This window comes from Zootoca vivipara, chromosome 10 (assembly GCF_963506605.1).
Source record: "Zootoca vivipara chromosome 10, rZooViv1.1, whole genome shotgun sequence".
Taxonomy (NCBI): domain Eukaryota; kingdom Metazoa; phylum Chordata; class Lepidosauria; order Squamata; family Lacertidae; genus Zootoca; species Zootoca vivipara.
The window spans coordinates 56,811,602-56,826,507 of NC_083285.1; the positions used below are offsets into that span (position 1 = coordinate 56,811,602).

At 44.9% G+C, this 14,906-nt stretch overlaps 1 protein-coding gene across 1 annotated transcript; it reads right to left on the reverse strand.

Moving 5' to 3' along the window:
• Nucleotides 1-1,438: 1,438 nt before the first annotated feature.
• On the reverse strand, nt 1,439-14,117 carry LOC118090693 (aldo-keto reductase family 1 member C3). The gene is made up of 9 exons (XM_035126701.2): nt 13,808-14,117; nt 10,864-11,031; nt 10,035-10,151; nt 8,882-8,959; nt 8,536-8,658; nt 7,176-7,285; nt 5,878-6,043; nt 2,176-2,258; nt 1,439-1,736 (listed from the first exon to the last, which is right to left on the reverse strand). Exons 1-9 carry the CDS (start codon nt 13,892-13,894, stop codon nt 1,694-1,696), a joined length of 975 nt encoding a protein of 324 aa, XP_034982592.2. The 5' UTR covers nt 13,895-14,117; the 3' UTR covers nt 1,439-1,693.
• Nucleotides 14,118-14,906: the final 789 nt, after the last annotated feature.

Consider the following 14,906-nt stretch of genomic DNA (forward strand, 5'->3'; position numbering starts at 1 on the left):
TGCCGGAAGAACACACAAAGGTTCTTCTTCTTCTTCTTCTTCTTCTTCTTCTTCTTCTTCTTCTTCTTCTTCTTCTTCTTCTTCTTCTTCTTCTTCTTCTTCTTCTTCTTCTTCTTCTTCTTCTTCTTCTTCTTCTTCTTCTTCTTCTTCTTCTTCGTGTTCCAATAAAGCAATGCAGAGGCTTATTGCAATCTTCAATCAAGAAACTTCACCTCTTTGTTAGATTAGTAAATGTTAGACATAGGAAAAGCAAACCTAAAAGCTATGCAGGCCTTTTCTTCAGGTTGTTGTGTTGAAATGAAAACATATATGTTCAGAAACAAAATAATAAATGAAATATGTGGAGGCATCTGTTAACCCAATGAAGCTGGGTGTTCTGAGTGGAATGTGCACAACGCTTCCCAAACCAGCCGTGGGATCACCCTAAATGCAGATTTCAAGGAAGAGTGTCCACAGAATCAGCCTCTCCTGGAGGATTCAGGTTACACAAAGCAGTGGCTGTGTGGGAGACAGCAAGTAGCAACAAATGATTTCAGCGAGGGCGCTTTGAATATTGTTACAGATTCCAGAGGATAGAATGCATGCGTATAACATGGTCAGAAGTCATTTCAGGTTGAGCTGGCAGACAATCGAAACCCTGTGCTCTTTACTCCTCACAGCCAGCAATCGTTATTCCTGCCCATCCCTTCCTCAGAAGTGGAAGATGTGACTTTGTAATTTAGAAGCTTCCCCTCATGTCCTGCTTCCCACATGCATTTGGTTGGCCACTGTGAGAACCGGATGCTGGACTAGATGCGCCACTGGCCTAATTCAGCAGGCTCTTCTTATTTTCTGAAGTTATTTCAAATCATCTTGGCAATAAATCTTAGGCTATGCAGCTGCTTCTTTTTATGAAGGTTAATCCTCTCCCCAGGCTTGTGCTATTTTCAATATACGAACCACCCCCTAGAAACTGCTATTTGACACATTAGGGAGAACTAAGGATGGAGAGGAGTTCAATTTTGTCCACATTTTAATGAGAAACTACACAGCCAACCTAGCAGTTCAAAAGCACGTCAAAGTGCAATTAGATAAATAGGTACCGCTCCAGCAGGAAGGTAAACGGTGTTTCCGTGCGCTGCTCTGGTTTTGCCAAAAGCGGCTAAGTCATGCTGGCCACATGACCCAGCAAAACTGTCTGCGGACAAACGTTTGCTCCCTCGGCCAGTAAAGCAAAATGAGCACCAAAACCCCAGAGTTGTTTGCGACTCGACTTAACTTTCAGGGGTCCTTTACCTTTACTGTTACACAGCTCACACATCTTGAAGCAATATGCAAATTAAAATGCAGTTATCGTAAGAAAGTGGCAATTCTCTGAATTCAGTGGTACAGTTGTTCAGCTATAGAATCATTAAAAAAATGCATATAGTGGGGTAAATTATGCATTAAAGAGCATATATCAGTGAAAACACCATGCAATCATGCTTTATTTTAGCCAAAAGTGCAAAGAAAAATGTGTATGGTAGGAGAAATTTGCACTGATGAATTTTCAAGGGTTCTTTTTTTTCATCCGAAACTGATATGGAGATGTGAGGAACTGAAGAGTGGAAAATGAGATGCTGGGAGGAACTGTTATTGACAGATTTGCCCAGTGTTTTAAATGAACAAGGACCCAGGTTCAAAAGGAGATAAATGAGAGATGGAAGACGAGTCCTTATTCCACATCTGGTGGGTAATACTGTGGGTGACCAGCATATCTGAAACAAAAGAAAAGAGAGTCAACACCCCCAAAATTACATTTTGTCAGAAACTGGACTTTTTCAAGACTGTCTAGGATCAAATAGGACTGGGATAGCTCGGTCAGTAGAGGATGAAACTCTTAATCTCAGGGCCATGGCCACGCTGGGCAAAAGGTTCCTGCATTGCAGGGGGCTGGACTAGATGACCCCCGTGGTCCCTTCCAACTCTACAATTCTATGACATGGACACTTGTCCATACACTTGCACCCCACTCCAACCATGCATGGGGCTTTGGAACAAAGGATCCACAGTAATTGCTTCTATAATTTCACCTTATTCTCTAGGAAGAGGAGATAGATGGATGCCAGATCTTTTCTTCCTTTTGCTCTCGCAGTTTGAATTCTTGCGTGAAGCACTTTTATGTGTTCATATGCATACTATTTAAATTTTACTTACGCGTCCCCTTTTAAATAGCTCATGCTTTTGTGAAGGCCATCAATGGATTTCATATCCTCCTCAGACAGCTGGAAAGTAAATGCCTGTCAGGAGGAGAGGGAAAAAAAATACGCTGAGGTGATTTTATCTCATGTCTTCTTTTTGCAGCTCAGAGCTATGCACCTCTTTCCAGCAAGAGAGATATCAAAGCGAACTTTGCTACCACCTTCCAAAGTTTATTTCCTTCATTCAACAGCTTCAGTCCAGATGTCCTCCCACTGAAGGAATTTTATATGCATAGTAATGTAGGTTTGCAATAGAACAGGAGTGGGGGAAACTGTGGCCCTCCAGATATGGATGGACTCCAACTCCCCATCAGTCTCCACCATCATGACCAATGGTCAGGGATGAGGGAAGTCACAACGCAGCAAATGTTGTTTAGTCCTTCAGTACTCACAGCTGTCCATGGAGGCGCAGGTCAATTCTGTGTCTAGGGCAGCTGTTTAGCAGCTCCATCTAGTATGCAGGCTGAAACCCTATCTGCCCGCAGACTGTCTGGCCAGACTGGTGCATGCTCTAGTTATCTCCTGCTTGGACTACTGCAAAGGGGCTACCTTTGAAGGTGACCCTGAAACTAAAACAAATCCAGAATGTGGCAGCTAGACTGGTGACTGGGAGCGGCTGCCGAGATCATATAACACTGGTCCTGAAAGACCCACATAAGCTCCTAGTACGTTTCCGAGCACAATTCAAAGTGTTGCTGCTGACCTTTAAAGCCTTAAACGGCCTCGGCCCAGTATACCTGAAGGAGCTTCTCTACCTCCATTGTTCTGTCCGGACACCGAGGTCCAGAGCCGAGGGCCTTCTGGTGGTTCCCTCCCTGCGAGAAATGAGGTTACAGGGAACCACGCAGAGTGCCTTCTTGATAGTGGCACCCACCCTGTGGAATGCCCTCCCATAAGATGTGAAGGAAATAAACAACTATCTGACTTTTAGAAGACATCTGAAGGCAGCCCTGTTTAGGGAAGTTTTTACTGTTTGATGTTTTATCGTGCTTTTAACATTCTTTTGGGAGCAACCCAGAGTAGCTGGGGAAACCCAGCCAGATGGAGGGCATATAAATAAATTTATTAATTATTATTATTATTATTATTATTCCATGCAGTGTATAGCTAAACTACCGAACTTGCTCCCATGCGAGGCAGTGACAGCCAGCAAATTGGATGGCTTTAAACCAGGGGTAGGCAACCTAAGGCCCATGGGCTGGATGCGGCCCAATCGCCTTCTCAATCCGGCTCACGGACGGTCTGGGAATCAGCATGTTTTTACATGAGTAGAATGTGTCCTTTTATTTAAAATGCATCTCTGGGCTATTTGAGGGGCATAGGAATTCGTTCAATTTTTTTCCCCAAACTATAGTCCGCCCCCCCCCACAAGGTCTGAGGGACAGTGGACCGGCCCCCTGCTTAAAAAGTTTGCTGACCCCTGGGTTAGGCTGAGAGAATGTGAATGGACCACCAAGTTCACCCAGTGAGTTTCATGGCAGATTGGGGATTTGAACCCAGGTCCTAGTCCAACACTCTTAACTGCAAAACCCAACCATTAAGTGTAGCTGCAGGCTCCACTTAAATTTGAATCGAGTAAGATAAACAGCGGTGGGGGGGGGGAGCTGAAGAAGCAGCTGGCAAAGTTTGTAGAGAAAGCGCAACATGGAAACTGCTTGTGCTTGCATGTTATACTCTTTGGGTGTCTTTAATCTTATTCCAGATTAGGAGTACGTGTACACACCCATGCTGTAGATTTTTGTGAGGCAGGTGGGATTCTGCCTGGCCAAACATGTTGCCTGGGCCTCAAATGAAAAAGGAGGAAATAACCTCCTTTTCTTACAAGGAGCAGCGGCAGCTTCTGTTTTGTAGAGGGCCATTTTATTTTAGTGAGGAAAAAGTGGAAAACGCCTTTGTTGGTTTGCTTGTTTTTCTTTCTTTTCCAGTGGTTTGAAGATAATCAGCTTCCTAAGGGTCAACTTAAAATGATGATGTTCTCGTGGGACAAAAAGACATAACGTGCTGGTGAATTTCTGGAAGCCAGCCTTGCAGTTCAGCCTGTGTTTTGTTTTCACTGTATTTCTTAGCAGAGGCTTAGCATAGTTCAGCCTTTTCCATCCTGGTGTCCTCCTGATATTTTGGATGGCAGCTCCCATCAGCCCTGGGCACAAAACATCAGGAAGGACTCAGGTTGAAGGATGCTGGCGTAATGGCCAAGAGGATGAGCTTCGCACTAGGCAACCTCACCTCTACGGAGTACTTTTTTATTATCTGAGCTGCTTGGAGGTTTCCCACCTTTTAGGCCCTAGGAACCATTTTTTCCCTCACAAGCTTCTTCTGAGAGCTCTGAGCTATAGCTTCCTGCCAGTCAAGCCTTGCTGATTTGCTTCTCAGCCCCCGCAAGCCCTGCAGCATTACCTTTCAGGAGGTGTGCTTAGAAAGGTAACAAAGAGCTATTTCATCCCCAAGGGTGCTGGAGACTTGAAATGAAACCGCCATTTGACTCTGCAGCAAGCCACACACTCTCGACTGAGAACTGATGGATAGGCTGACACAAGCTTTCTCTCTTCCACCTCTTCCTTAGACTGAACCTGTTTCTGCTCCACCCCCCCCCCCAAAGGATTTTTGTTTCTGAAGTTTGTTTATTGTTTGTTGTTTGTTGTTGTTTTGACCATCATAGTCATATCAACCACCGGAAAAAAGAATATACATCCTTTACAGTATATACATAAATATAGCATTAAAACATACATTCGCACAAACGTGATACTAATAGTTTTTTTTATATTTCATTCCCAATTAAATCTTTACAGTCCACCACATTATCCTCAATTTTGGGGCAGCAACTGTGAACCTCACAAATTTGTCTTTCGCCACATCAGGCCTCTTGCTTAGCAAATCAAGGATAAACCTAGTTCTTGGTTCGGAATACAGAGAGCAATATAGTACATAATGTATAGATCTTCTGCTGCTTGGGTACCAAAAATTTTGGTACCGCCAAATTTTCCTGTAGCATCCTTCTAAATCAGCAGTAGGCAACCTAAGGCCCGTGGGCCAGATGCGGCCCAATTGCCTTCTAAATCTGGCCCACGGACAGTCTTGGAATCAGCATGTGTTTACATGAGTAGAATGTGTGCTTTTCTTTAAAATGCATCTCTGGGTTATTTGTGGGGAACAGGAATTTGTTCATTTTTTATTTTCTAAATATAGTCCAGCCCACTACATGGTCTGAGGGACAGTGGACCGGCCCACGGCTGAAAAAGGTTTCTGAACCCTGCTTTAAACAATAAACAAATTCATGGTGGATAAGATGTTCATCTTCGCTCCCATAGCCCCACACCAGTTATGTGACCCGTGAGATCACAGTGTTCAAATGATGTGCTTTTTCAGTATTGTTTTTTAAAGAAGAAGAGGAGTTTGGATTTGATATCCCGCTTTATCACTACCTGGAGGAGTCTCAAAGCGGCTAACATTCTCCTTTCCCTTCCTCCCCCACAACAAACACTCTGTGAGGTGAGTGGGGCTGAGAGACTTCAAAGAAGTGTGACCAGCCCAAGGTCATCCAACAGCTGCATGTGGAGGAGCGGAGACGCGAACCCGGTTCACCAGATTACGAGCCTACCACTCTTAACCACTACACCACACTGGCTCTCTAATGGATTTATATATACTGCTTTACCTGGATGTCTTCCTCAATTTGCTTTCTGGTGTCGGCCTTCACTAGGACCACCAGGCCGCGCTGCAGTTGGTAGCGAATAGCCACGAGAGCTGGGCTTTTGTTGTACTTCTTGGCGATCGCAACCAACAAAGGGTCTTCAAGAAGGGGAGGAGCGTCTGGATTTAACCTGTTGGAGAGCAACAAGGAGAGAAAGTGTGTTTCTGGTGTCAAGATGCACAAATATATACACACAACTATAGGATGGGGGGGCACTTGGGGACCCAACCTGTCCAGCAAAACAAACTTTTCAATCACAGGGGTACCTAAGAAGGGAAAGAAAGGCCCAAGGAATTCTGTGTGCCTGTTGGAGAGTCGATATGGAAAAGAGGGAGGGAATTCAAATGAAATGGAGGATCCTGGAAGAATACATAGCTCATTGTCTTGAAGGAGAACTCAGTATTTGTTGCTGGTCCCACTTGTAAAGAATAAGCATTTAAGTGGCTTCCAATACAGTGGTACCTCGACTTACGAAGGACTCGACAACCGAATTGTTCAACTTATGAATCGGGCAAATGGCCGCACGCTTACGAATTACTCGACATCGGAACAGAAACCGTGGCGGTTTTAGACTTTTCGACTTAAGAATTTTTAAATGGGGTTGCTTCAACTTACGAATTTTTCCGTTTCCAATGCATTCCTATGGGAAATCGCGTTTCCAATGGCGCTTTTCGACTTACGAATTTTTTGACCTACGAAGGTGCCTTCGGAATGGATTAAATTTGTAAGTCGAGGCACCACTGTATAGATGAATGCAATACAATTCAAAATTCTGAGACACAAGAAACAAGCTATGTAAAAAGAGAAATGCTATAATTATTCAAATGCAAGGCCGGGTGCAGAGTCCTTTCATCCTTGCCATTTTACTGCTTTAAGCTCCATGAAACATTATATAAAAATGATTTAAAAACAGTACAAAATTTCAGAAGCAGAAATTATTAAATAGCCCCCTGGCCACAACATTTAAAAACATATGTTTGGGAGAAGTCAATCAGTTATATATAAAAAAACACTTTAGCAATGGAAAGGTTTCTGAGAATGTCTAAAATGGGAGGGGAAGAGCTTTGTAAATCTCTCTCTGGAATGAGTTCCCCAATAGTGGGGCCACTACAGAAAAGGTCCTGATGCTGGTATCCACCACGAGGATCTCTATTAATTGTGGGACCAAGAATGCAACCTTCAGAGCTGATGTGGATGCTGGGGAATAGTGGGCCTAGGTGGTCCCTGAGGTGGTCCCCAAATGTTTTGGCTTCATCTCTTACCATCTTGGGTCCCTTTGGGATCCTAGGACACTATATCCTTCAAGGACGATATTGTTTGACTTGCAGAAGGCCAGCAGCTTGCTTTGGTTCCTATAAGGATGGCATTCAACCTGCAGATTCAAAATCCCCCAACACAGCCCAAAAGTGAGAATTCAGACGGAACAAAAATACCGTGAAATAAAAGAAAGAAAGAAAAGCAGAACCATGCTATTATTTTTTGAAATATCCAGCTGTTACCTTTTTAAAAGTATGTTGTGTTTTCTGATGTATCAGAATCTTTAGACGACCATTCTTGCATTTGTGGTTTCCATTGCCACGCTCCTCATCCATGAAATGTGTGTTAGCTGAAGATGGGGGACAGGGCTTATTCCCCCACAATCTCTTGTCACCCCAGCCCTGTTGGAAATATCCTGGGCAGGCTGTCCTGCCCGCAGTGTCTCTATATCTGCCCACTCAGTCTCTGAATTTTCTATGTTGAGCAAAAAGGTCTGATTGGTTACATGATTTACACCAGTGGCCAAGTGAATCAGAGCTGCTTGGGTGGAACAGCTTTCCCCAGTTGCCTAACTCAAAAGCCCTTCGCTCCCCCCTTGAGAACTTCCAGAGTCCTCACAAGAGGCTGTGTGGGCTCTGACTGTTAGGATTCTTGCCCTGTGCTTGCAGTCATGGGATTGGTTTTATCACATGACGGTGTGGGAAGTGACGGAGACATGATGTTTCATATTACTGTGTTCCGTGATGTAGGACTATTGTCCTTTGTTCTCTCTCTCTGCTGTTTGATGCTGAGTCAGAATGTTCTGAGTGTATTATATGTAAATAAAGTAGTTTAGCCAAAATGCTGCGCTGCTGAGTCTGTCACGCAAACTGCTAACACTCTGCTGTTCCTAAGCGTGCTGATTCCTCTTGGTATCTTGCCACTGTGATGTTCGGGGTGGAGAAAGCTTTTGAAGATCCTGAACGACTGACCAGGAGGGAGAGAACATGCCAGTCGGGCATGTGTCTCTATCGGAGTCCTACTTGCATGTAGGATGATCCTGACACTGACTGCTTGCAAGCCTCCTTCTACCAGAGATGCCAGTTTCAAACATTATGGACTTCTCCACATTTCCTTTTGTCTGAGGATTCAGAGGTCTTGATGAAATGAGAACCCATTACTGGTTCCAGGAATTGAGGGGAGTCCACCCCACAACTCATAACCATATCTTCTTGTGACTGGATCTGCAACCTTATAGACTTAAGCAAGTTTTTTCAGGGAATGGCTGTGTTCGTCAAAACAAAGGTCCTCTCACAAAAGAGCTTAAATAAAGAAGCTTTGAACAGTGCTTGGAACAAACCCCTAAACAAAGCAATCACACTTTACCTGATTTATCACTGGCTTGTATTTCAATCCTGGCTTGTTCAGGATCAATTCCAGCTGCTTACAGGTGAAGTTGGACACTCCAATGGACCTCACCAAGCCAGCATCTTTGCACGCCTCCATTGCCTGGCAAAGAAAACACGACAAGTTTGTTGAGTGGTGCTTGTTGAATAGCTGAAGGCACACTTTTTTTTTCCAGATTAAGATTGGAGGCTTATAGTTCACCAGCTCTCATAGGAGCCATTGTGTGAGTCATTGTTCTGGACATGCCTCCACTGGTGGAAGGTTATTATGCTCTGTATCTGAATGAATGACTCAAGGGCTGGATTTGCTAATCCCAGGCACCTACCTCCCATGTCTTTTGAAGATCTACAATGTCAATAATCAATTTCTTGTCTTCTCCCATGGGAAATAAATCTGATCCAGGCTGGAAAAGAAGGAGGCGGAGGGAATAAGTGCATTTCAGGCCTATGAGTTCACAAGCACCACATTTCACATTCTTGTTTATTCAAGAGGGATAAAGTGTTACTTTATCCAGGAAAAAATACTTACCGTATGTTGAAATATTAGGTAAAGGACCCCTGAACAGTTAAGTCCAGTCAAAGGTGACTATGGGGTTACGACGCTCATCTCGCTTCCAGAACGAGAGAGCCTGCATTTGTCCTCAGACAGCTTTCTGGGTCATGTGGCCAGCATGACTAAACCACTTCTGGTGCAATGGAATACGATGACACACAGAGCACACGGAAACACCATTTACTTTCCCACCACAGTGGTACCCATTTATCTGCTTGCATTGGCATGATTTCAAACTGCTAGGTTGTCAGAAGTTGGGACAGAGCAATGGGAGCTCACCCCATTGCAGGGATTCGAACCACCAACCTTCTGATCGGCAAGCCCAAGAACCTCAGTGGTTAAGACTACATCTCCACCAGCAAACCCCCCCCCCTGTTTCAATATTAACTCAGTATTGTCTCTTTTAACTCAGGGGTGGGGAATTGGTGGATCTCCAGGCTTTGCTGGCCTCAAAGTCCCATCAGCTGCAGCCAGCAAGGACAATGATCAGGGATGATAGGAGTTGCAATTGAGCAACATCTGGAAGGCCACAGGTCCCCCATACATGCTTTATTTTTTTTCTGTGCCCCATAGAACAAACTGTCTTCTCTCTCTGCACAAGTCTGTCTCCCCATCTCTCAAACCCTTTTTTCCTTCCCTCGCTCCCTCGCCAAGTCCTGCTCTGCACATGATTTCTGTCTTATGATGCCCATGTGGTTAAAGTAATCGCTATATGCAGATGTTTTCTTTAACTGGCATGGGTTCTTCTCCAAAATCTGGGAGCGATCATTCTTTGATTGAGATACGGTCTAGTAGAGAACTGTCAGCATCTCTAGGAAATGACAATTCCCAATGTTCCTTCAGGGAATCAAATATTTTAGCAGCCTCTCTCTCTCTCTTCAAATATTGTACTCAATACTTGCATTATGACATCAATAATTCTTTACCTTCATAGAATACGGATTGTGAATTATGAACAGATCCATGTAGTCAAACTGGAGTTTCTTCAGCGATTCTTCCAAGCATTTCCGAACCAGCTCCGGGCGGTGGAAGGTACTCCAGAGCTGTCAAAAATATATAGAGATTTATATTTTCACACAGCCATAGAGTTTTTGGATCTCAGGACAGTTTAGCTGTGGCAGATGACTATTCTGGTGTGCACAGTGTTAAGGGCAAACTCAAATATTGTTCTGAATAGTATTTTGAATTGCTGTGATGAGGTAAAGCAATTTTAAAGTCATCATTGCTAATAAACAGTATATTTTTTACCATTTATTTATTAAATTTATATATTGCCCTTCATCAAAAGATCTTGGAGGAGTTCATAAGATAAAAGCACAAGATAAAAGAACAAATAGTGAAAACAGAAGCAACAACACAGGAATCCTTCCTCCCAACAACCAGTGGCGTAGGAAGCCACACGGGCGCCTGGGGTGGCGTGCCCATGTGCGGGGCGAGCCACCCCTAGGGGCGAGGTGAGGTTGGGGCCTCCAGAGTCTGTCAGTCTCCTCCCACTCAGCTGCCCTACAGCTGGGGGGGGGGGAGCAGAGGGCAGACCGTTTGGGCAGCGAGGAGCCTGTGCGCGCCCAAGCCAGCACGTCACTCCCAGGAGAGATGTGTGGCTCGGGCGTGCTGAAGGCCCCATGGTGATTGCCGCCCGGCATTTTGTCACCCCTGTCACTGGTGACATCCGGGGCGGACCTCTGGAATGAATTAAGTACAGAACCAGAGGTACCACTGTATTCAGTTTTTTTAAAAAATGCCAAACTCACTCACTTTTCCAGTGTAGAAAATATCTTCCCTTTTTATTGTTCCATCTGAAATCTTCGCACGAACGGCCCGCCCAACGTGCTCCTCTGTCTGGTATACATAAGCGCTATCAATATGCCGGAAGCCCAATTCTATTGCTATCTTTGCAGCCTCCTCACACGTACTTTTGGGAACCTGCCGAATGAAAAGGCGAAAAGGTTAGTCAAGGTCTCTGCTTCAGTGGGGGAATTAATATCAAAGGGTACCGCTGAGTAACACTGAGTGTCGGTGGACATTTTCAAACTAGACCTGAGTCCCAGGGACTCAGCTAGGCTCCATCTAGACGCATCAAATGAAAAGAAAGAAGAAGTGTAAAGAAAAAGCGATTTATATGTGTTGCATGTGCAATATAACATTGTGCCACCAGATGGCGAAACGGAGTCCTGTTTTCCTCTACCCGTTTTCCCTGTTTAAATTTACAACGCTTTGAACAAAAATGCTTCTTTGATGTGTCTAGATCCAGCCCTGCTGATGCCTGAGTCCTCTTGTGGGGTCTCTTTCATGAGGCAAGGTGGCGTTGACCAGCCATGACAACAAGGCTCCAATCAAGGTTGCGAGGTGGTGAGTTGTCATTTTAATTTTCCATAATCCCTCCACCAGCACACACCAAGGCACTGTGGGAAATTAAAACGGGTGCTTCCAGATAGCTGCCAGGTGGGGAACAGGATGAAATCTTATTTTGCATTCATGGTATGTACATGTATGAGAAATAGCAATTTCTGAGTGTTTGACCCCAAAATGCCAGATTTATTCATGGATTTATGAATGGTCAGGCAAAGAGAGACAATTTTTAGGACTTTTAAGATCACATCAAAGTCAGCAGAGTTATTGCAACCCCATATAACACATGCATCTCTATGGAGAGGACTAATTAATCAGTGAACCTATTATATACGCACAGTACCTTACCGTTTCGTAGCTGACAATACAATAATATGTACTCCAGGGTTTGGTTTGGCTTTTATGTCATGTTGATGGTGTTATGTTATAATACACACACACACACACACACACACACACAGAGAGAGAGAGAGAGAGAGAGAGAGAGAGAGAGAGAGAGAGAGAGAGAGAACGAACTGCATATGTAGAGACAGGGGATGGATCAGGAAAATTCAGATTAGCCTGGGAAACAGCAGGCTTTTATTGACTGCAGGTCAGCACCAGATTTAAGGGGGTATGGGTGGGTCTACACATGGGATGCAAAGTCAAGGGGGCGCACATTAATGGTGATGTTGGTTATACCTATATTTATTTGGGTACCTACTGAGAAGATCCATAAAAAAACTGTACCAAAAGGAATTATTGTGAAAAAATGAAATATTTAATGGTGTGTGTGTGAAATTTTGATGTAGGTGGCGTTTCGGCTCTATGCCTGATTTCCTTCTAACCCCAGGCTCCAACAAGAATCCAATTGCTGGAATAGGTATGCAGGTCTCTTGGCAATGACCACTTAAGTATGAGAGGTTAAGGTAATAAACGAAGCAGCTCTGTGCCAGAGGGCAAATGGGTGGGTAGTTAGAAAGTCAAAAACTAGGGTGTGTGTATGAGAGAGAGCCAGGAGTTGGAAGCAGAAAGCAGGCTGGGCAGCTGAGAGATGGAGCCAGGCCTGGTTTCTGCTGCAATCCAAGGTTATGGCCATGGGAGAAGCAAGTTAATGCTGTGAACCCCTCCATCCTTCTTGCTGGCAGCTGTCTGTCTCTAGAGACAATGGAGTGTGCCTCCGGGGGAAAGTCAAACTGCTGTGTTAGCAGCACCAAAGTCACTTCCCTAGGGCGCAAGTCTGGGCAGTGGGTATGGAGGTCCTGGGCTGCCCAGATGAAAAGGCCTCCCTCTCATGTTTGCTGATGTGATCCAAAGGAAAGCAGAGTAATATATTTGGCACCAGCTTGGCTGCAGGAGTTGCCAGAAGGAGGCATGCAATGCGTCACCCAACCATCTTAGGAATGCCACCCTGAAGATATCCCACAAGGCAGCTGAGGTTCAAGAGCAGAGTTTTCCTTCTCCTAGATAGGCTACCTCCCAGGGCCGGCTCTACATAGACCCCCGGTGGCGCAGCGCACCACGGCGGGGGGCTGGTAAGGTGGGCGCCGGCCTGGCAAGGAGGGCGCCGCGCGCGCGGAAACCAATTGCGCACTGCGAGGGCGGGGCGGGCGGCGGAGCGATCTCCACCCCTCAGCACCAGGGCGCGCGATCTGCTCAAGACGGCCCTGCTACCTCCCTAGCTGGATGAGCCCCATCCGCCCTTCATTTCCCTCTACAGCCCGTACAGAAACCGCCTTCTTGACCGTTGGATCCACTAGTAAGCTCATCTGTTCTATCTGCCAGAGCCTCTCTTCACATGCAGGATTGAAAATGAGCAATCAATTAACTTGTCAGTTATTTTGGTTCAATCAGTGGAACTCTGTTGAGACATAAAGTTTGTAGAATGCTCTTTTGAAAAATTGGTTAAAATGTTTGTGAAATAGGAGAAATATCCAAGAAAGGATGGAGAAAGTTTCTTTGTCAGCCTGTATCTCTTTGTTACTCCCAACAAAACTAATAAGGGGCACTTATAGTTCTATAGAAATATTTTTTAAAATATCACTCGACATTTTGCATTGGGGACTTTGAACCCTGTAGCAGCAATTCACGCTGGAAACTGTTTCTCAGCTACAAACCATCCAAGTCTTGCAGAAAACAAGCCCCTTGTTGAATGTGAAGCATCAACTAGGCAGAGGGCCTTCTTGGTGGTGGCGCCTGCCCTGTGGAACGCCCTCCCAACAGAAGTCAAAAAGGAAAACAATTACCAGACTACTCTGTTGCATTCTTGGCAGCTGTGCTTTGCAACTGTATGAAGCACCCAGCAGTTGACAGGCATTTTGCTCTTCAAAACCAAGTTACTAAAATTGTGAGAGTTAAATGTTTTACTTACAGTGTCCGGGGTATAGGTTCCAAACCCCAATACGGGGATTTTGTTCCCATCATTCATTGTAATGCCACGGTCTTTGCTAAGTGCCATTTTCTGCTTCTGTGCTTCTTCAGTTCTTGGCTGCAGGCTGAAGCTGAACAACACTCTCGTGGCGAAAGGAAAAACTCGAGTGAGAAAAATGAAGTTTGTGTTTCCAATGAAATGTCTTCTGTTGGCACAATAGGAGGGGGGTGCTTAAATACTTGGAAGAAATGAGAGAGAAGGGCAGGGAAACCTATGGCCAACTTTTTATCACTAACTGTTGGCAAAATGTCCTTTGCTCTACACCAGCAGTTTCCTTGTTGACTTAGCAGCATTGCTTTCACAGGATAAACAAACTGTGGCCAACTTTTTATCAGTAACTTTCAACAGAATGTCCTTTGCTACACCAGCAGTTAGTTTTCATTGTTGTTAGCAGCATTGCTTTCATATGATAGATAATAACTTTCTTCCTCTTCTTCTTCCTCCTCTTCTTCTTCCTCTTCTTCTTCCTCTTCTTCTTCCTCTTCTTCTTCCTCTTCTTCCTCCTCTTCTTCCTCCTCTTCTTCCTCCTCTTCTTCCTCCTCTTCTTCCTCCTCTTCTTCCTCCTCTTCTTCCTCCTCTTCTTCTTCCTCTTCTTCCTCTTCTTCCTCTTCTTCCTCTTCTTCCTCCTCCTCCTCCTCCTCCTCCTCTTCCTCTTCCTCTTCCTCTTCCTCCTCCTCCTCTTCCTCCTCCTCCTCTTCTTCTTCTTCTTCTTCCTCCTCCTCCTCCTCCTCCTCCTCCTCCTCCTCCTCCTCCTCCTCCTCCTCCTCCTCCTCCTCCTCCTCCTCCTCCTCGTGTTCCAATAAAGCAATGCAGAGGCCTATTGCAATTTTTGTTAAAGATGCTGGGAATGGTAGCTTTGTGAGGGGTAGACTAGAGTTCCCAGAATTCTTTTCGAGAGGTCATATGCTTTAAAAGTGCTCTATATCATTGGATCATAGAAATGTAGACTTGGACGGGACCGTGAGGATCATCTATTTCAGCCACCTGCAATGCAGGAATCTTTCGCCCAGTGTGGGGCTCAAATCCACAACGCTGAGAT